General features: G+C 38.6%; 1 protein-coding gene across 1 annotated transcript in view; it reads left to right on the forward strand.

The window, feature by feature from the left end:
- The window catches only part of Dnah6 (dynein axonemal heavy chain 6), a 193,005-nt gene that overhangs the window by 56,044 nt on the left and 114,026 nt on the right, over positions 1–22,935 (forward strand). The window contains exons 18-29 of the mRNA XM_042690457.1: positions 2,283–2,426; positions 4,630–4,842; positions 6,200–6,292; positions 7,946–8,065; positions 8,787–8,967; positions 12,535–12,631; positions 15,377–15,596; positions 17,081–17,245; positions 17,332–17,445; positions 19,599–19,724; positions 19,821–19,976; positions 20,527–20,688. Coding sequence (XP_042546391.1) covers positions 2,283–2,426; positions 4,630–4,842; positions 6,200–6,292; positions 7,946–8,065; positions 8,787–8,967; positions 12,535–12,631; positions 15,377–15,596; positions 17,081–17,245; positions 17,332–17,445; positions 19,599–19,724; positions 19,821–19,976; positions 20,527–20,688 — 1,791 coding nt within the window. The remainder of the gene's footprint in view (positions 1–2,282; positions 2,427–4,629; positions 4,843–6,199; positions 6,293–7,945; positions 8,066–8,786; positions 8,968–12,534; positions 12,632–15,376; positions 15,597–17,080; positions 17,246–17,331; positions 17,446–19,598; positions 19,725–19,820; positions 19,977–20,526; positions 20,689–22,935) is intronic.

The following is a 22,935-nucleotide window of genomic DNA, read 5'->3' on the forward strand; positions in this document are numbered from 1 at the left end:
TATAGATGCATCGGTTCTGCCTCTTATATGCTGACTTTGTCAAGGTCTGAATTATCCAGAGACAAACCTCTGTTGTGGTTGAGAGATCTACTGAGAACTCAAGGGAAGATCCTGGACTTATTCTAATTCTACCCTTTCAGAATGAAATGCTTCCAGTTCTCAAGGACAATAAGAACAGAAACTTAAGCAGTCAGAAACCTAAAGCATAAAAATCACAAATAAAAATCTAAATCTTAACCAGGAACTGGTGGCTTATGCCTATAATCCTAGATATTCAATAGTTTGAAGCTAGGCCAAGTAAGAAAGTCCATGAGACTTTTATCTCTAATAAACCACCACAAAGCCAGAAGCCGAGGTATAGCTCAAGTGGTACAGTGCTGTCCTTGAACACAAAAGCTCAGGAACAGTGCTCACCCCTTGAGTTCAAGCCCCAGGACCAGCATACACACACACACACACACACACACACACACACACACACACACACACATACACACACACACACACAAATCCTGTAGGAATATTGGATATATTTTGGCAACACTGTTTAGAAGCCACAACATAGTTAGATGTGGTCTTTTTTTGTGTGTGAAAATACCATACAGAGGGGTTATAGATGTGGTCTTTTAAGGGTTTTGTTACTTAGCCTTCTTACATAAAGAACCTGAAAGCTATTTCACAAGAATGCTTACTAAAGATCAACAGAAAGCCCACAGATTGGAAGATCTTCACTAGCCATACAACAGACAAAGGTTTCAAATGTAAAATATACTTAGAACTCAAAAAATTAAATCCCCAACAACAAATCCTCAAAGAAACAACCACCCCATTAATGAGTGGGCTAAAGACAGAAAGACTTCTCTGAAGAGGAAATAAAAATGTCCAAAAGACACATGAAGAAATGCTCAACCTCTCTAGCCATAAAAGAAATGCAAATCAAGACAACATTGAGATTCCACCTCACCCCAGTTAGCATGGCTATAATCAAGAACTCTAACAACAACAGATGCTGGGGCGGGGGAGGTGGGGGGGAGATGTGGCCAAAAGGGAACGCTACTGCATTGTTGGGGGGAATGTAAACTTGTTCAACTACTTTGGAAAGCAGCATGGAAGTTCCTCAAAAGACTCCACATAGAGCTCCCCTATGACCCAGCAATCTTTCTTTTGGACATTTACCCAAGTGCTCACAAACAAGGCCATACTAAAGCTACCAGCACAACTATGTTTAGTACAGCTTTATTCACCATAGCTAAGATATGGAACCAACCCAGATGCCTCTTAGTATTTGATGAGAAAATGTGATATATATACATTTTATATATATATATATATATATAATGGAATTCTATGCCTACATTAGAAAGAATAACATCACCCCATTTGTTAGGAAATGGAAAGACTTGGAAAAAATTATATTAAGTAAAGTAAGCCAGGCCCAAAGAAACATAGGTCCCACCCATGTTTTCCCTTATTTGCAATAAGTAATACATGTCTAGGACAAGCAGAAAAGGTCAAACGCTATGTACATATGAGCAGATACGATGATGCTAAGGGAAATGAACCCCAAGAGATGGACACAAGAGGTTTTATCTTTGTTGCTGTTGTTTTTAACGTACTTATAATGTACTATGTGATTTTTTTTGTTCCTTTTGTATGTTCTATCCCATTGTATATACAACCCCTGTTTTCACTGTATTTTATTTCAGTGCCCTGCATCTTATATATACATTGGGGAGGAGAAGGGAAATAACAAAATGATGAAATAAGGATACAGGTTGACCCATTGTAGCAATGAGGTGTACAAGACACTATGTTGAAAATGAACTTTACAACTTTGTGGGGAGAGGAGTTGGGGCAGTGCGGCTGGAAGGGATGGTAGGGGAAAAACAGAGGAGGGGGGTAACAATGCTCAATAAGAAATGTATTCATTATCGTACTCATGTAACTGTAACCCCTCTGTACAGTAAAAAACATAAAATAAATAATAAATAAATAAAGTAAAAAAATTATCTGTTCTCCTTAGAAGACTTCACAAGTATTGACCCTCAAGAGAATAAATTTCACTTATTATGCTACCACATTTAATGACGGAGACAAACATGAAAGAAATAAAAATTTGATGTCTGATATATTTTTATTAACTTTGGTACATAAAGGCATTTCCAAAAGTACAGAGCTGATTTGGACTAACAATTTAACCACGAGGAAAATTTGATTGATTTAAAACACTGTTTTACTATCTTAAGCTTAGCTTTTTGTTTAGCTTTAACTTTTTTTTCTAGTCCAGATTTGACCTCCTGGATCCAGAATTGCTAAACAGTCAGGTTTCCAGATATGTGAAGTTTGTGACTCAGTTAGAGAAAGGATTGCCACCCAACAATGTTGTACCCCTGCTCAAAAGTAAAGTGGAAAAAATGAAAGAAAAGGTAAGACTGGTAGAACTTATTTCAAAAACTTGAAGTCAATTACCAATTAATGTTAATAAGGCCAAAGTCAGGAGTAACTGATTAAGTTAGCCAACTTTAAAGAAAAAAAAAAATCAAAGTAAGAATAGTCAAATTCATTTCTCTCACCAGTTCAGACTATAGTCCCAGTTTAAGTTGGCCAAATAAATCCGTTGAATGCGGTAGTTAGAAGAAGCAATCAAAGTAAGAATTTTTCAAGTGGTAAGGGAAATATTACAGAAATAGTTTATAGTCATGGGAAGGTACTGACTAGCTAAGCACTTAGGCAGCAGTGAGCTTTGTCACTATCCTTGACCCTTAGTATACCACCAAGGCATGCAACCTGAGCATTTTCCAGATGTGACAATATTTGAGGTTGGACAGGAAGCTGGGCAGTTCACATACAGAGCTGGCTGTTCACAACCATCATGGCCAAGCTGTGCTTGAAATGGATAGGAAACAGGAAATCTCCATTTAAGTAGCTGATGAGAGAGAAAAAGAGAGAGGAGGGAAGGACTAAAGAAGACCTAAGAGGGAAAGGTAAATAAAACTTTAGGCAAAGAGAACAGAAAGGTTTCTTCCTTGTAATGAATGCTTTGTCTCAAATATGTTTTTCTCCATTAGCTTATAATAATCTACTTTAAACACTTGCCCTATCTTATGAACCATAATTTGTAAACATGGAGGGCACCATTTAAAACTTGACAACAAAGAAAAATCAAGAAAGCTGCAAATTAATGACTTTTATTTAAGCCATAATAAAAATGAGTTTTACAAAGTTACTAAGTTTTACAAAGTTACAAAGAAGTTATGTTCCCACTTCTTTCTTCCTATTTCCTGTAGTGGGGTTATATCCTTTATCACAGTTTGCGTTCCATCTTGGATACTTTTATTGTATTACGGGTTTTGGTTATTTGTTTTTGTTTTTTAACTCACATATGTTAAAGGCATTTTTTGTGGAATATAGTCCTATGTGTTTTGACAAAAGGATACAATGATGTACTAAACACATCTGTCAGTACTCAGAAGTTTCTTTTTCTATATCAAACCCATTAAATGCAGTTCTTTTTTTTTCCCATTTCTTAGTTAAAATAATTATCTTTCTGTTGATCTTGCATGTGGTCTACCACTTCCATTAAGGACTTTATCATAGTTATCATGGTAATTTTTAAATTCTCTATCCCCAACGTCTATGCCATTTTTGAGTTTGTTTCTGATTTTTCACATATATATATATACATATATATATATACATATAGTTATTGTTTTGTAAAGGTGATGTACAGAGGGGTTACAATTACATGTCAGGTAATGAGTACATGTATTTTTGTCACCCTTTCACTCATTCTCTCCCAGTTTTTCCTCCCATCCCAACCCACAAGTTGTATAGTGTTCATTTTCAACATAGTGTTTAGTGAGAATCACTGCTGCATTTGTTCACCCTTTGTCCCACCCCTTCTGTGCCCCTCCCTTACCCAACCATAACCAGACAAGACAAAAGGTACAGAAAACAAAGGCAGCAATAAAGGAAAAAACCTCTTGTTTCCATTTCTTGGAGTTCATTTCAATAAACACTGCTTTTTATATGATCATATGCACATAGCTATTGAGCCATTTGTGATCCTCCCCTAAGAATATCCTCCTTTCATCCCACTGTGTCAATGTCTAGAAGCCTGTATAATTTATCCTGTCCTGGTGTATTTTTTTCCTTGATTAAAAACAATATTAGATATTAGATGTCTTTTGTTGCATTTTCTTGTGTTGCTTTTCATTTCTTTTGTTAAAAGCCAGATGCCTTGTGTAGTTGATACTGAAGAAAATAATTAAGCATTCTTTTTCTTCTATGAAGTTTTTTGTGTGGCGTGTTATATTAAACCTAGTTAGAAATTGAAGTAAGTTTGAGATTTGGTGTGGCTGTAGTTACCCTGGGTGCATTGTGGACTTCAAATATTTAGTGATTTCTTAAGCTATTTTCTCTCCATGAAAAGAAACCTGTGATTTACTGTTTTAACCCAGGTAGTTTGGCTACCCTGAAACTCCTTTTTATTATGGCTTTAATAAAAGTCATTAATTTGCAGCTTTTCAGATTTTTCTTTGTTGTCAAATCTTAAGCAGTGCTCTTTATATTCACATTATGGTTCATAAAATAAAAAGAATGATGACTCTGAGAATGTTTGTTTTCTAGCTTCCAGTTATTATTGACTTGAGGAACCCAACTCTGAAGGCTAGACATTGGGCAGCAATTGAACAAACTGTTGATGCTCACCTGATTGATGTTGAAGTCCCGCTAACCTTGGAAAGGCTCTCTGAGTTGCATGTTTTTGACTTTGGCCAAGAAATCCAGGACATATCTGGACAGGCATCTGGAGAAGCTTCCCTAGAAGTAATTCTCAAAAAGGTGAATCTGAATAATTTATATTGTGAAAATAGGGAGATGTGCACAATTTCAGTTTCGACATAAAGATCACCAATTTTTAAATACACTTTAATGTAAAAATTGTGTACAGAGGGGTTACAGTTACATGAGTAAGGTAATGAGTACATTTCCTATCAAGCCTTGTTACCTCCTCCTTCTTTTTATTGTTGTTTTAGAGGTGATATACAGTAAGGTTAACTTTACATATGTCCGGTGATATATGTGTTTCATTCCTTTTGCTTAGCATCAGCTGCCCCTCCTCCTCTTTCATTCCCCCCTCCTCCGCCCCCCTCCCCCCGCCATCCTTGAGCTGCTTAGCTCACTTTCATCAATGTTCAGTGCAGCTGATGGGCCTCTACGCTGTATTTTTTCACCCTCTTCCACTGCTTCTGTGCCCTGCTCTCACTTTCCCTCAGGCGTACGTGTGTATACACCATTTATGAGATAAAGACTAGAGTCATCTAAAAAACTATAAGACAGATTAAGGAGAGGCCCTTTGTTTCCTTGTCTTTGGGGTTCTTTTCCGTTTGTATATTATTTTATATATATATGAGGAGGCGTGCGGGTGCTTTTCTCCTAAGACTATGGGTATCTTGAGTCCTGTTTACTTTGTCATATTTCATTGCATTTGAATTCTAACTTCCACATATCAGGGAGAACATGCCCCTTTCATCTCTCTGATCTTGGCTTATCACTCAACATGACTTGTTCTAGTTCCATCCATTTCCATGTGAATGTCATTATTTTATCTAAGATCACCAAGTTTGATTATCGATGAATTTTTTCAACATTGCCACCTGCATCTTTCTATTCCCAGTCACTCCTCTAATTTTCCCTTACCTTTGTTATTTATTAGTATTATTGCCTCGATAAATTCCTCCTTCTACAAGAAATTAATGGCAACAAGGTTTGAAACGGGTATGCTTTTATAAAGAACCATAGTCCAAGGAAGATCTTTTAAAGAAAATGCATTATTTTCTAACGAAGTCTATGTTAAATGTTTCAGAAAGCATCAAGAAGACTTTCCTTATTTACAAAACAATCTTTTTACCCTCAAAATGCATGCATACCTCAAAACTGCCTAAATACATAGATTTTTTTCTTTTTCTTAAAGCATAAGGTGATAAGAAATGCACATTATATGACCACAAGTTATTCATATGAATTAGTATATGAATTAGTGCTATCTAACCAAGAAAAGAATTTAAAAGTTTTAAGCCATAGGAAGGAGGAAAATTAAATAATCATAGAGTTTTCTAATATTTCATCCTTCATATATTTATTGAGTACTTAAACACACATAAATTTAGATTTTTCTAAATCCTGAATTATTTTTCAGGTGGAAGATTCTTGGAAAACAACTGAATTTGTCACTCTTACTCACCGTGATGCCAAAGATGTATTTATTTTGGGAGGCACAGATGACATACAGGTGAGTGAATGGGTTGTTGAAAATGTATAATGAAAGTCCTGACCTATCTCCTAAATCTTCTTTGAAAGACTGAAACGGGGACGTGAAATATAAATCTCTAAATTTAAAAAATCTAATTGAGGAAGCAGAATATGAATAATTGATCTGAATGTTTATTCATGAAGTATTTAGCAAAGCAAAAATCACCATACATATGTTGTGTGTGTGTGTGTGTGTGTGTGTGTGTGTGTGTGTGTTTGTGTGTGTGTAAGAGTTGCAGTCCTGTGATGGAGGGATTTAAAACAAAACAGAGATCAGTTATGGCTAAAGAGATCAGAGAATTCTGATCTAAATCAACCATGAAAATCTTCTATGAAGATGGGAGTTGAGAGACACTGAATAGAATAAAAGGTATTTCAAAAGCCAGATGCCAGTAGTGCACACCTGTAATCCTAGCTAGTCAGGAGGCTGAGATCTGAGGATTGCGGTTCAAAGCCAGCCCGGGCAGGAAAGTCCATGAAACTCTTATCTCCAATAAACCATCAGAAAACTGGAAGTGGCGCTGTAGCTCAAGTGGTAGAGCGCTAGCCTTGAGCTCAAGAGCTGAGGGACAGTGCCCAGGCTCAGAGTTCAAGCCACACAACCAAAAAAAAAAAAAAAAGAAACTTTAAAAAAGGTATTTCAAACCATTGCCAATAATGTAAAGAAGCATATCTCTAGAACATAAAGAAGATAACTTTGCTGGGATGAGGAGTAGGTAGGCATGCTTTGTCATCCACAAAATAAGATAAATCTAATTCGTATGTTCAGCATATTTTTAGTCACTTAAAAGTATATTCAGGGTAGATGTAGAAACAAAACTGTAGGTATAAAGAGCAAGCCCAAATATCACTCTGGATAGGGGATGGAAGAGCAAACCCAAGGTGAAGGACAGTTGGCTTGAGCCAAGAGTAGCCAAACAATGGGGACTCTGCTCTCAAGTAGTTTATAAATGAACACACAACTAAGAACTTGGGGCTGTGGCTAAAGTGGTAGAGGGCATAACTAGCAAATGTAAGGCCCAGGGTTCAGTTCCCAGTACCTCCAAAAAATGAAGGAAGTGAGGAGATAAGGAGGGAAGGAAATTCTTCAGGTTAACAAAATTTCTTTTTTAATTCACATGTTCTGTGAAGGATGCTGGTATGTAAAGGAAGCAGCAGGAAGGAAGATTGTGGGGAAACCATCTTTAGTCACTCAGCACTTAATGTGATTGAGTTGTTTCATCTTCCTTGAGATTAGAGGGAAAATGACACAGAAAAGGCTGTTTTCAAGTTCAAGGCTATTTTGAGAAGTGAAGGCCTAACATGTTGTCTAAACTACGTAAAGATGCCACTTACCTGATAGTTGGCGGAGAAAGAAAAAGAGTGTTGAACAAACAAAACTCTGTGCCATTAATAATTATAAAAGCAGCAGAGATTTGGCAATCAGAAGTATCCAGGTGATCTTTGAGAAGACATCATAGAGGACTGTAAGCTACAATCAAGAAAAGAATCAGGGGAAATGAATGGGTAAGAAATAGTAGGTCATGACATGAAATCGGTCATCCAGAAGGTTAGCCTTTGGGATTACACATCTGCAGTAGCACTGAGGGTCCAAACACATGGTGCTGCATGTATTTCCTTCCTGTCTTCAAAGGTCCTTCTTGATGACAGCACCATCAACATTGCAACCATCGCCTCGTCACGTTATGTGGGTCCACTGAAGACCCGAGTGGATGAGTGGCAGAAACAACTTACTTTATTTAATCAAACACTGGTGAGTAAGAGTTATTGCAGTTCATGGACCCAAGACCTTAGAAACATTTGTTTCATAATTTGACTGCTATATTATTTAGAAATGGAAGCTTTATCTGTTGGCATTTTATTATGTTCAGCATGTAAGGAAGTACACATATCTTGGGTTCTTCATTATAGATTTATACAACTTAATGTTATTTCCATCACCCTTGTCTCATCACAGGACTTGTAAGGAGCCATAAAGTAACCCCTAGGGAGGATATACAGAAGTTCCCCATGTAATGATATATATACATACAGATATTATTGCTATAAAGGTGATACACAGAGGGGCTACAATTACATAAGTCAAGTAATAAGTGCAATTCTTTTTGAACAGTGTCATCCCTTCCCCCTCTCCCAGATTTTCCCGCCCAAGCCCACCCACAAACTGTATAGTTGATTTTCAGCATAATATCTAGTGAGGACCACCGCTGCATTTGTGGTAACTAGAATGTGCCTATAAATCTACAAGTTAACACACTGGTTGGTATAAGGCAAAAAAGAAAAAAATACACCAGGAGATGATACGCCCAGGTCTCTAGATATTCACAAAGTGAGACCAAAGAAGGGGGATATTCTTAGGAGAGAATCACTAAGACTCAATAGCGATGTGCTATACGGCCGTGTAATGATTTTTAATGTAACCAGCTCTTTGATTTGGAAGCTATATTTGGTTTATACCGATATTTTTATCCCAGGAAGAATGGCTGAATTGCCAAAGAAACTGGCTCTATCTGGAAAGTATTTTTAATGCTCCTGATATTCAGAGGCAACTGCCTGCAGAGGCCAAGATGTTTCTTCAGGTGGATAAGTCATGGAAGGAAATCATGAGGAAAGTGAACCGGCTACCTAATGCTCTTCGAGCTGCTACTCAACCAGGTATAAAACAAACTAAAAATGAGACTTTACAATCATCAGAAGTGTTTGTCACATGTAAGAATCTAAACTGTGTTACCTTCAGCACTTGATTGAACACTATACTTTTTCTTATTAGCTCACAACTTAGTTTGTAACTTTAGAGCACAATTTATCTACTTTTTTGCTATTTTTACAGATTTTTGAAGATATCAATGATGGCTCTCTCGCTCATAATTTTCTATCTACAGTATCTGTGTTAACATTCAACTGACTTAGTCTGTTAAAGCTCCCCCACAGATATAGGCACAAAATTTCCCATGTCTTATTTTTTAATACCTTCATCAAAACTTCTTAAAAATACCACCACATGTTGCAATGATTGAAATGCATTTAATAGGTCACATTTCTATGGATGTGGAATCAGTGTCTCTGGGTTCATATAGATAGTTGCTGAACTTGATGTTTTGTACCAAAGCATCAGTAAGCCTCCTTGTAATGCAGCAAATGGAAGGATGTGGTCTATCCTGATGAATAGTTCCAGGCAGCTTCCTGGACATCCAAAGGCAACTTGTTGGGCTTTACACTTTGTTCAAAAACTCCTCCATAAGGCACAATCAGAAAAGAAAAATAACATGAAAAGACAGAAGTAAAAACTCTTTAGGGCTATTAGAGGTTGTCTACCTTCCTTGGCTCATGGCTAGCCTCTAGTCAGCAGTTATGTACCACTACCATCTGCTTCCATTGTTCTGCTTCCTTCTCTGCCTCCCCTTCCTACAAGGGCCCTTGTGATTAATGGGCCCACCAAATGTAAGATAGCTACTTCCTCCTAAGATCCTTAACATGATCATATCAATAAAGTTCCTGTTTCTATTGAAATAACTATTCACAGGGGTCAGAAACTAGGACCTGGACTTCTCAAGGAGACATTATTCTGCCTTGCAAACTCATTTAATTGTAATATTCAAAGCTTTGCTGCAAATGCATAATTGTATTAGGTTGCAGACCAGGCCCTACTAAATTTGCTATAGAAAATAATTTTGAATTTTAAAAAATAATGTGATTCCAATACATTTGGTTCTAAGGACTTCAGATAAAGTATATACCTGTAAATGTATATTTTCCATGGAGGGAAATCAAGCAGGATGAAAAGGCTAGATAATAGGCAAGTACTACCATATGTAGTCCCTATGACATAGAAGACTTTTTGTTAGAGTTAGAGTAGTTTTTGAGCAGAAACCTGCAGAAAAGAGGGAGTGAACAATGCATGTAGACCTAAAGGAAAATTGTTAAAAGCGAAGGAGGAATAAAGAAAAGGTTTCAGGGCTGGGAATGTGGCTTAGTGGTAGAGTGCTTGCCTAGCATGTATGAAGTCTTGGATTTGATTCCTCAGTACCACATAGAAATGGCCAGAAATGGTGCTGTAGCTCAAGTGCTGGAGTGCTAGCCTTGAGCAAAAGAAGCTCAGGGACAGTGCCCAGGTCCTGAGTTCAAGCCCCAAGACTGGAAAAAAATGTAAAATTAGAATAAGTAAAATTTTTAAATGTTTAAAAAAAGAAAACGTTTCAGAAGTTAGAGTGTACATATGCAACTATCAACCTGGAAGTCAATGTAGAGTGGAGTGCACAAAGAGAAGGGCTTGGGAGCCAAGGCTAGAGAGTTAAGTGTGCTGGAGAGCACAGCCAGGCATTGGATGGGGTCTTTGATAACCCAACAATCCCACTCCTGGGCGTTTATCCAATTGATGGCAAACCAGGCCACATTAAAGCCACCAACACAACTATGTTCATTGCAGCAGTGTTTACCATAGCCAAGATCTGGAATCAACCCAGCTGCTCCTCAAAACAATGTAGTCAATGTAGTATATATACACAATGGAATAATATGCTTCCATCAGCAAGAATGACATTGCCACATTCATAAGGAAAGGGGAAGATTTGAAAAAAAATTATATTAAGCAAAATAAGCCAGACCCAAAAAAACATAAGTTGCATGGGTTCCCTTATTTGTAATAATTAGAATGTGACTATAAATCTACAAGTAAATCCAATGGATAGTAAAAGACAAAAAATTACACTTGGAAATGATTAATTAAACAGGACTCTAAACATTCACACAGTAAGACTGAAGGAGGATACTCTTACAAGAGGATCACAAGGGCTCAATCGCTATGTGCATATGCTCATACATAATGATGCTTATCAAAATGAATTCCAAGAAACAGAAGCAAGAGGCTTAATATTTTACTTTTTGTGGATTTTTTCCTCTTTTTTCCTCCTGTTTTTCCCCTTTTGTCGCTGTTTTTGATTTCTGTACATTTTGTCTTATATGTAAGTTTGTCTGATTTGGGGAGGGGAAGGGGAAGCCCAGAAACGGTGGGACAAAGAGTGAACTAATTCAGCAGTGGTATTCACTAGACACTATGTTGAAAATAAACTTTACAACTTGAGCTGGGGGGAGGGGAGACAGGAGAATAAAAACTGGGAGAAAACAAGGGAAGAGGTGACACTGTTCAAAAACAAATGTACTCAATACCTGACTTACATAACTGTAACCCCTTTGTATATCACCTTTACGATAAAATTTTTTAAAAGATAAAAGACTTTGAACTGATTCTTGGCTGATGGGGGAACTGCCACTGTGATAGGCAGCCAAACCACAAATGTGAAGAGACATGGATGTTGCTCCATCAAGAACTATAGGAATAGGGGCTGGGAAGGTGGCTCAGTGGTAGAGCACTTGCCTTGCATGCTTGAGGCCCTGGGTTCGATTCCTCAGCACTACATAAGCAAAAAGAAAAAAGCCGGAAGTGGCGTTGTGGCTCAAGTGGTAGAGCACTAGCCTTGAGCTGAAGAGCTGAGGGACAGCGCCCAGGCCCTGAGTTCAGGCCCCACGACCGGACCCAAAAAAAAAAAAAAAAAAGAATTATAAGAATAACAAATTATATCTAATTGTCACACTTCAGGCATTTAAGCATACAGTGGATGCAGAAAAGACACCAGTAAAAAAATGATAGAAAAAGAAGAGTTCCTAGAGACCAGCTTTGTTTAAAAGGTTAAGGAGAAGACATCTGGCGTTTTTTTTCTTTTTTTTTTCTTTTCTTTTTTTGTCGGTCTTGGGGCTTGAACTCTGAGCCTGGACGTTGTCCCTCAGCTCTTCAGCTCAAGGTGAGCATTCTACCACTTGAGCCACAGTGCCACTTCTGGTTTTCTGGTGGTTTATTGGAGATAAGAGTCTCATGGACTTTCCTGCCTGGGCTGCTTTGAACCATGATCCTCAGATCTCAGCCTCTTGAGTAGCTAGGATTACAGGCGTGAGCCACCAGCACCCGGCCACAACTGGCTTTTATTTATGAAGTTCCAGTCGCCCAACAATGGCAGATGCCAGCTAAAAATATTTCAAGTGAAATACATAGAAATATTAAAATGAATGTTATTAAAAGTAATAAGGTTCTTAGGTTATTATTAACCCAACCATCCATCAAATCAAACTAAAGATTTTTATAATAAGATAGTGTATTCTACTTTTCCTTTAAATTGCTTTCTCTATTTTAATATAACTTTACCAATATTATTTTTTCCCACTGAGCAGGTCTTCTTGAGACTTTTCAGAACAACAATGCATTACTTGACCAAATTCAGAAGTGTCTAGAAGCATATTTAGAATCAAAGAGAGTTATCTTTCCAAGGTAAGTTTGTAAAACACTGATATTTCTTTAGTAATTGACTGTTATGGTTATAACCTCAAAATATCAGAAAATCAGAGAGAGAGAGAGAGAAAAGAAAGAGAGATCTATGATAATGAAACTTCAGCCAATATATTGATTGGGACGTGTTAAGTCTCAAGAATAAATCTACAATACTTGGTAAAGATTTGAGTGGGTTAAATATTCACAGTGCTGAAAGGATTGTTGATTATAGCACTGGTCTACCAATGGATAGATGAGCATGTGTGCACATGTCTATATTATGTGTCCACATTTGTGAAAAATTAGACTTGGGTGTCCTGGGGAAATTACCCTTAAGTTGATCAGCAGGAAATAAGAAATTGTCACAGTAGTAGAAGGAAAAAAATGTGGACCATTCAAAGAAAATCTGGAAGCACCAGCAGAAATATCTGAATTGTGGTCAGTCTCAGCTCCCTACCACACAAAAGGGATGAAGGTCAGGAAGATCTGACAGCCAAAGAAGAAACACTGCCTTCTCAATACATCCATGCTATACATACTTAAGGGCCAGGAGGTGAGGGTGAAATAGTGGCTTCTGCTTCTCAGTTTCAGAAGAGCATTTCATGAGAAGAATCTAATCTAAAACTTAGCTGAAAACTTAGCTGAATGATTTTCTTTTTTGGGGGGAGGGGGAAGGGGGAAGGGTCCGGTCGTGGGGCCTGAACTCTGGGCCTGGGCGCTGTCCCTCAGCTCTTCAGCTCAAGGCTAGCACTCTACCACTTGAGCCACAGAGCCACTTCCAGCTTTTTTTTCTGCTTATGTGGTGCTGAGGAATCGAACTCAGGGCTTCATGCATGCAAGGCAAGTGTTCTGCCACTGAGCCACCTTCCCAGCCCCAGCTGAATGATTTTCTAAGGAAATTCATTCCAGCTCTTCCTTATTACAATCAGCAACACAGGACATTTACTAAATGCTGCTTTATGCACTTAATCCTCCAAAAAGTAAGAAAGATAGGGAGGGTGGCAGCAGTAAGAAAAAGACTCTTACTGAATAGGGAAAAAATGTGCATAAACCACTGTCTTATATCTCAATATTTAATTATTCCTACTACCTTGAAGCTCCCACTTTTCCTTTGAACCACAAAGTCAACTGGAATTAACAAGTCAAATTCCACTGGAAAGCTTAAACACAGTACTGAAACTATATTACAGAAAAGCTGGCACAGCTGGGCACTAGTGGTTCACACATAGCTACTCAGAAGGCTGAGATCTGAGAATCACAGTTCAAAGCTAGCCCAAACAGGAAAGTCTGGGAACTCTTACCTCCAATTAACTGCCAAAAGAAGTCACAAGTGGAGCTGTGGCTCAAGTAATAGAGTACTAGCCTTGAGTAAAAGAAACTCAGAGACAGTGCCCAGATCTAAGTTCAAGCAAACCTGGCATTTAGATATTTTAGTTACCTAGAGTAGGGACCATACACATTCCATAGAAGGCCACATAGCAAATATGTAAAAGCCCTGTCAACCATATAGTCTATTGTATCCGTTCAGTTCTACTTTTTAGAACAAGAGGAGCCATAGACAGCTTATCTATACATCTCTGTGACAATAAATCTTTATTTACAAAACAAGTAGCCACCATTTATCAAAATGAATTACATAAAATTGAGACTGGAGTTTCTTGTTGGTGTATTGTAATTGGTAGTGGTGGTGGTGTTTTTGCTTTGTATTTTTTTGTTTTTAGAGGGGCACTGAAAGAAGGGAGGAAGAGTTAACAAATGCAATCATGCTATTCAGTATACACTATATGGAAAGTAAACTGTGTCACAGGAAGGAGAAATGGGGGAGAAGGGGGAGAGAGGGGAATGAAGGAAGGTGTGACATTGTCCAAAAAAATAATGTACTCATTGCCTAACTTATGAAATGGCAAGCCCTCTGAATAACACCTTAATAATAACAATAAAATTATATTTTAAAAAACAAGTAGCTAGCCAGATTCAGCTTGTGGACTTTAGTTTGCCAATCCCCTATCTATAACAAAGTAGTGTTCCAGAGTTTCACAAGAGTTCACAAGATTTTTTACCCATCTTTCTGATAACATTGTTGAAATGCATACAAAATGTTTTGTTTCTATGTAAGTATAGCTTTCATAGAGTTGAAAAAAATGTGTTGACAAATTGTATTAGTCAGGCACCAGTGGCTCATGCCTGTTCTGAGGATCATGTTTTGAAGTCAGCCCAGACAGGAAAGATCATGAGACTCTTATCTCCAATTAAAGCACCAAAAAGGCTATGGCTCAAGTGGGAAGTACTACCCTTAAACATTAAAGCTCAGGGACAGTGCCCAGGTCCTCAGATCTTGAGCTCAAGCCCCAGGACTAGCACCAAAAAAACAAACAAAAAAAAGAGAATGTATTGAATACTAGGTATATAAAAGGTACTAGAATAGAATCAGGGGAAATAAGCAATATATCTTTAGGAATAAAGGCAAGTCAGATACTGAAACAAAGCTAATTAAGCAAAAGCTAGCCTTTTTAATAACTTTTATGAAAAAAATTATACTAGCCACTAATTCTAGATGTTTAAAATGCATTGTCACTAATCTTCACAGAAAACTTACTTAGAGACTCACAGTCTCCCCAGAAATCCAAACCAATATAGTCAAAAGTCCAGGAAATCAGTGCATGGGAAGAAATACAACTGTGGAAATCATTTTTTTGTCTACCTATGGCTTATCTCCAAGCTCATTAAGGATTCTCTTTAATCTAGATTTTACTTCTTGTCAAATGACGAACTTCTGGAGATTTTGGCCCAGACACGAAATCCCCAGGCTGTGCAGCCACACTTAAGGAAGTGCTTTGACTCGATTTCAAGGCTTGAATTTGCACTCATGCCTCCTACTGAAGGGAAAATTCCTGGCATTGATACAGAACCAGAGAAAATTTATACTAATGATATTCTGGCGATGCTGTCGCCAGAGGGAGAAAGGGTAAGATGTTTTGTCATAATTCCTTATCAGTAAGCTTTGTTACTCTGGTAGGGATAGAGGTTTATCTGTTCTCTCTCTAAGAATGCCTGGTGTTCTGCTAGCTCAGCCTTTTCAAGGCTCAAAAGAGCCTTGGCCTCAAAATTGTTCCTGGTCTAGTGGGGAAATTGCAAAATAGCTAAAAATACTCCTATCAAAGCAATAACAAGACATTTGTTCTCTCTTCTTGGAAACAGAATGGAGAAAATTGTAGTTGTGTTTATCCAACCCTCCCCAGGAGATGCTGTAGAGGGTGAGAGCACCAGTTCTCTTCCAGGCTTTCTGGATCCAAGACTCATCCTTTAATGTCTTCTGTAAAATGTGGATCACAATAGAACCTGACTAGTGGGATGATGAGGATCTGTAAACTAGAGCACCACAGAAGTGGTAGTTACTGCAATGGCATCTCTAGGGCCCTCCACTGCTCTTGGTGAGCATGAATGCATCAGCAGATGTGACTACACCGAGCACATGTATGTATGTGCACACATGTGCACGTGTGTGCACACATGCACACGCACACACACACACACACACACACACACTTAATGAGAAGTATCTCTGTGTGACCATGAGAGGGTAGAACATTCCAGAACTGCACAGGGAAATGCCAAGGCTTTGAGCCCAATTCAAGCACAGTGATGGGAGTCTTAGGAACCTATAAATATTGTTTGTCCCAAATCAGTCCTCTTGCTAAAGAATCTTCTCATCAATAGTGCAAAACAGAAAGGGAGGATTTGGGACCGAATCTTGGCAAAATGTGAAACTTCGAGTATAAAAGAACAGATGGCAGAGTGGCAAACAAACAGGACAGTCATATCCTTGGGAGTAGTTGTGGTGACATGGGTAACGTTAATGAGAAAAATCTTTAGTGATATGGTCGGGGGTAATTTGAAGAACGTCATGTGGTACATGAAGACTCCCCTGTCTAGGAACTGGCTCAGGAGGAGGAAGCAGAGAAATAAAGCAGTGAGGAAGGAAGTGGGGAGTGGGGAATGAGGAGCAGGACTAGGGTAGCAATCACAAGTTTCAGCTTTCTGTGTTTGTGTAACCCATGGTTCTGTTACAGAAAGAGAAAAGATGGCTCCCATCTGTAATCCTAGCTACTCCTGAGATCTGAGGATTGTGGTTTGAAGCCAGCCTAGGCAGAAAAGTCCCAATGAGACTCTTATCTCCAATTAACTACTCAAAAATAAATAAATAAATAAACTGGAAGTGGTGCTGTGGCTCAAAGTGGTAGAGTGCTGGCCTTGAGCAAAAGAACTCAGAGACAGCTACCAGGCCCCAAGTTCAAGCCTACAACCAACTAAAGAGAGACAGACAAACAGAGAGTGACAGAGATAGAGAGAGAGAGAGAGACAGAGACAGAGAGAGAGAGAGAGAAAAAGAAGATGCCCAGGTTACAAGCTTCACTGAACTGTTTTATCATTGTCCTAATTACCTTCTAGGTAAGCTTGGGCAAAGGCCTCAAGGCCCGAGGCAACGTGGAGGAATGGCTGGGTAAAGTAGAAGAAGCCATGTTCTCATCTCTGCGCCGCCTGTGCAAGGCTGCCATGGCTGACTATCAGGGGAAACAGAGGACAGAATGGGTGATCTCTGGCCATGCTTCTCAAGTAACACATTTGTTAGATGTCTGTCTCTGGATCCTTTGTGTTTTGGTGAGATGAGTCCCACACATAAAGCATATGTTTTATCGCAGGTCATCTTGACCGTTTCTCAAATCATGTGGTGCCGTGATTTGACAGAGTGTCTACAAACAGAAGAGAAGAGTCATTTAGAGGCCCTGGAAGTTTTTGAAAAAGTAAATTTTGAGGTGAGATTTAACAGTGATATGGAGCATATTGCTGTAACAGATGGTCTTGGTGACTTTTACTACCACTGCAAATGCAAATGCACCTGATTGCAAAATTTCCAATGGCCTCATGTGACTTTCAAAGCACTTCTGGATCCTCACTGAAACCAGGTTGCTCATTGTTTCTTAAGGACACTAAATCCTTGGTGTTTATTTAAAGTTTACATGAGTACTCATTAAAACAAGGGGAAAAAAACAACTCAAGAAGAAAGCATCAGTGTTACAATGGTTTGCAACTGTTAGGCACTAGATGTATATACTAGGGTCAGCATACCTCTCACAGACATTTATGTATTTTATTGGCACATATTAATTTTACATAATAAGGGCTTTCATCACATTTCCACACATGCATATCATGCATTTTGTTCATAGTTATCCTTTCCCTCATTATTCTTTTTTTGTGTGTATGTGCCATTTTCTGGGGCTTAAATTCAGGGCCTGGGTGCTGTCTCTGAACTTTTTTGCTCAAAGGTAGTAGCCTATCACTTTAACTACAGCTCCATTTCAGCTTTTTGGTGATTAATTGGAAATAAAAAGAGTCTCATGGACTTTCTTGCTCAGGCTGGACCTTTGGACGTTGAGCCTCAGATCTCATCCTCCTGAGTAGCTAGGATTACAGGTGTGAGGCACCAGTGCCTGGCCCCTATTACACTTTTATCCTCCCCCCTACACACACACACACACACACACACCTTTTTCCCCTTTCTTTTCCCTTTCCCTTCCTCCTTCCTAACAGTCCCCCTTTTACTTTCATAGCCTTGATTCTTTTGTTTTGCTTTGCTTTACCTTAGTTTCCACAAATGAAAAAGTGGTGTTTGTCTTTGTGGAACTAGCTTATATATAAAAAAAAGTTTATGTGGTGTGTGTGTGTGTGTGAGTGTATGTGTCTGTGTGTGAATGCACACCTATTTACCAGCACTAGAGTTAGAACGTGGTGCTTTGTGCTTTCTAGGCAGGTGCTCTACCACTTGAGCCATGTCCCAAACTCTCTTGTGGTTTATTTTTCCCAATAGAATTTTATATTATGTCCAGGCAGACCTGGACTGAGATCCTCCTGTTTATACTTCCTATGTAGCTGAGATTAACAGTCATATGACACAATGACCAGGTTTTTATTAGAGAAAGAGATCTTCCTAACATTTTTGCCCAGGCTAATCTCAAACTGTAATCCTTCCCATCTCTGCCTCCCTAGCAGCTAGAATTGGAAGGATGAACCCCTGTACCCAGCTTGATGTTTTTAAGAGAAGTTTAAGTTCACAATAACTCCTGAGCCCCAGAAGACAGAAATGACTTCCCAAAGAAAGTTGTACTGACCTCTCCATAGTAGCTGCTTCAACTGAGATTGGTCTGAGTGACAATCCATCAGAGGTCCTCAACCCTCAGAGGCACCCCTTCCCTTTGATAAAGAGTTAACAATTAAGTGGAAAGCAAGAGCTTTACAAATATTTGTACTTATTTAATTAGTTATTGTCCTGATTAAAATGATCAGGTTTTCTGATTATCAGTGGAAAAACTATCCCCTAGAAGTGAAAAGCATCATCTTCTATTACATTTAATTTTCAAACAGATATTCCCTAGAGAGAGCATCATGTGGCGATTGAGAATGTGAACTTTCCTGGGCCAAACACCAGTGGTTCATGCCTGTGTTCCTAACTACTGACCAGACAAAAACCTGAGAATTATGGTTTGAAGCTAGCCCAGGCAGTCCATGAGTCTCATCTCCAATTAACCAAGAAAAAGCCACAAGTAAAGCTGTGGCTCAAGTGGTAGCCTTGAGCTAAAAAAAAAAATTGCTCAGGGGCAGGGTGGAGTCCCCAGGACAGGCAAACAAAGGTCTACTGGAGCCTCTTTCCTACCTTATAACTCTGTGACTGCCATCAAGTTATTTACCACTCTGTCAGTCTCCTCAAATGTAAGAATAAGACAGTAAATATTTCACAGAAATCCAATGGGAATTAGTGGAAGCATTACTTTGTTACAGAATTATAAATTCTTAGATGGTTTTTAGAAGATAGGGGCTCTAAATTTAATGGTAAAAATATGAGTAAACAAGCTAATGTGGAAAAAACTCACTGACGGGTTTTTTTTGTTGTTGTTGTTTATAATTATAGAGATTAAATGCCCTAGCTGCACTAGTTCGAGGCAGTCTTCCTAAAATCCACAGAAACATTATAACTGCATTGATTACCATTGATGTGCACGCAAGAGATATAGTCACTGAACTTGTGCAAGCCAAGGTAAACATTTGACTGAGGTCAATTCACATACTTACTTCTGAAATATGTGTGTTCTCCACGCTCACATCTGAGATTATGCTTATCACTTTTGTGTAGGTAGACACAGTCAACTCCTTTGACTGGCAGAGGCAACTGCGCTATTACTGGGATGTCGACCTGGATAATTGCGTAGCTAGAATGGCACTTTCTCAGTACACTTACGGCTATGAATATTTGGGAGCCTGTCCAAGATTAGTTATTACTCCTCTCACGGTAAGTGACTGACTTGTGTAAGTTATCACAAGTGCTTTTCCCTCCCCAGTCCTGGGATTTGAACTCAGGGACTCATTTGCCTACCACTTGAGCCATACCCCCAGCCCTTTTTTTCAGGTGGAGTCTTGCTCTCTTTTGTTGGGCCAATTTCCTACCTGTGTCTCCCCAGTAGCTAGGACCATAGGCATGCACCACCATGCCCAGCTTAGTTTTTGAGATTAGCTCTTGTTAATTTTTTTTTTTCCTGGGCTGTTTCTCCAACCACAATCCTCCTATCAAAGCCTCCCAAGTAGCTGGGATTACAGGCATAAGCCACCATACCTGGCAATATGAGTAATGTTTTTAACCAGCATAATTTTTTATCTAGCATAAACTTTTGTAAAACCAAGATTTGCATTATTTAGCAATATACACAGATCTGTGAGCATGTTTCAGTGGCTATAAAATGTTTCATGGGAATAGTGACCCTCTTCCTAAAGAAAGAAAATGACTTAGGAATTTGTGTCCAAGGTCAATTCCTTTAATAATAACAATTTATTGACTTCTTTAGGATCGCTGCTATCTTTGCCTCATGGGGGCTCTGCAGCTTGACCTAGGGGGTGCACCAGCTGGTCCTGCTGGCACTGGGAAAACAGAGACCACCAAAGACCTAGCAAAAGCTCTTGCCATCCAGTGTGTGGTCTTTAATTGTTCCGATGGCTTGGACTACAAGGTACAGTTCATCCGTCTAAATACTAATTTCAGGTGTTTCATGTGGTTCTCTCAGTTTTCAACAAGATATAACAAAACAAGGAGAGAATGGGGTGATGGTAAACAAGGGGAAAGACCTGGATCAAGGAATGGTTAGAGTAAACAGAACCAGAGGAGCAAATGCATTGTGAGCTGGGTAGCCCAAGAGAAAACTGAGGCCAAGGAAGGTGTTACCAAATGGTAGAAACTTTAAATATCTATTATGTGTCCGTAAATGGAAAGAAATGAGATAAAATATAAGAGGATATCAGTGAAACCAAGGAACAAGAAATAAGCTTACAAGGGGCTGGGAAGGTGGCTCAGTGGTAGAGCGCTTGCCTTGCATGCCAGAGTCCCTGGGTTCGATTCCTCAGCACCACATAAGCAAAAAGAAAAAAGCCGGAAGTGGCGCTGTGGCTCAAGTGGTAGAGCGCTAGCCTTGAGCTGAAGAGCTGAGGGACAGCGCCCATGCCCAGAGTTCAGGCCCACGACCGGACCCAAAAAAAAAAAGAAAGAAAGAAGCTTACAAGAAAAGATGGGAAATGTAGAGACTTGTGTCTTGACAGCAATATGTATGGCGATACAGCATAGTGATAAGGTTCTCGAGCTTTTGGGTCATGGAGCCTTCCACACTCTGCATGTGTGCAAGTGTGCCCATGCCTGTACCAGCACTGGTGCTTGGACACCAACTTGTACTCTTCCTTGGCTTTTATGCCCAAAACTGACACTCTACCACTTGAGCCACACCTTCACTTTCAGCTTTTTGGTGGTTAGCTGCAGATAAGAGTCTCTCAGATTTGTCAGTGTAGGCTGGCTTGGAGCTATGATCTCCAGATCTCAGACTCCTGAATACTCAGATTACAGGCATGAGCTACTGGCACTTGCTCTTACATTCTTACAGATTACATCTGCTGATAATCACCATGTTAGAAATAAAAGTGGGTTATTTATATAATTTTTGTTTTAAAATATTAAAAAGCCCATTCCATGTGAACAAAAACATATTTTGTGTAACACAACTTCCTAAACAAAACAAATTAATTAGCATCATTTTTTTTTTACTTTTTAAAATCTCTGATGTTTGACGTGCTAGAAAACAGCCAGATTCTCCTATTTGCTGCCACATTCAGTCTATTTGCAATATGTTGTTTTGGTTGAAGTATTTCAAGAAAACTAGCTTCAAACAGCTGTGTGCTCTATTAAGAAAGGAATATCAGAGAATGAGGAGACAGATGACACTGTACAAAAGGAAATATATTCATTACCTGACTCACATCAATGTAACCCCTCTGTGTATCACCTTGACCTCAAGACTCCTCTAAAAGTACTTTTAGACTTTCACTGATGTTTATTTATTTTTAGTTCTTTTGGTGATTGCTGTTAAAATGGCAAAAACGTAAATTTATTTCTCTGTTTTTCCATATTAACTTTGGACAATTTCCAGAACCTTTAAATAAAGACTATACTGACAGCCAAATGTACACATTGTTGTATCGGTACAGTTGTTTGCTTTGCTCTGCCTGAGGGCTGAGAGTAAAAACTGTGCAAACCCTTCACGTGGCACACACAGATTGTTCACGGTAGAATTTATGGAATATTAGACCCATAGAGAAAGATCAACATAACTTCACAAAACCTCAAACTCTCAAACGAAAACATTCTAAGAATTTGCAGTAGTAGACTGGTATTTACTTTGTTTTTCCATTTTCTTTACTTCTTCTAAAGGATAATGTTTGTGTAGCTATACTGGGCACATGAATCATCTAGAGATCTTTTATTAAATATAAATACATATTCTGGGGAAAGAATGAGAGAAGAGTGACTCTGGTCAAGATGCATTGTAAATATAAATGGACATGTTAATTTTATTGTTATTATTAAGATGTTATAGAGAGGAATTTCTATCATAAGTCAGGTAATCAATACATTTCTTTTTGGAAAATATCACCAGGACATGTTTAAACCTCTTTAAAATACATATTCTGATTAAAAATGAAATGCATATTCTGATTTGTAGATCTTGGGTGGGACCTGAAATGTTAGCTTCTTACATTTCAGAAAATCTACGATGAAATAATGTACTATCTGAAGTTTCCTTTAGCAACAGTAAAAATTGCTGGAAAGCATTGAAAACGGCAGAATGATGGTAATCTTCTACCTCTTATACAAAGTAAAAATGTTTCAAAACAAAATGGTAGAAATAACTCTAAACATTGTTCCCAACGATCAC

The sequence above is a fragment of the Dipodomys spectabilis genome, unplaced genomic scaffold (assembly GCF_019054845.1).
Source record: "Dipodomys spectabilis isolate Male_0828 unplaced genomic scaffold, ASM1905484v1 ptg000137l, whole genome shotgun sequence".
Classification (NCBI taxonomy): domain Eukaryota; kingdom Metazoa; phylum Chordata; class Mammalia; order Rodentia; family Heteromyidae; genus Dipodomys; species Dipodomys spectabilis.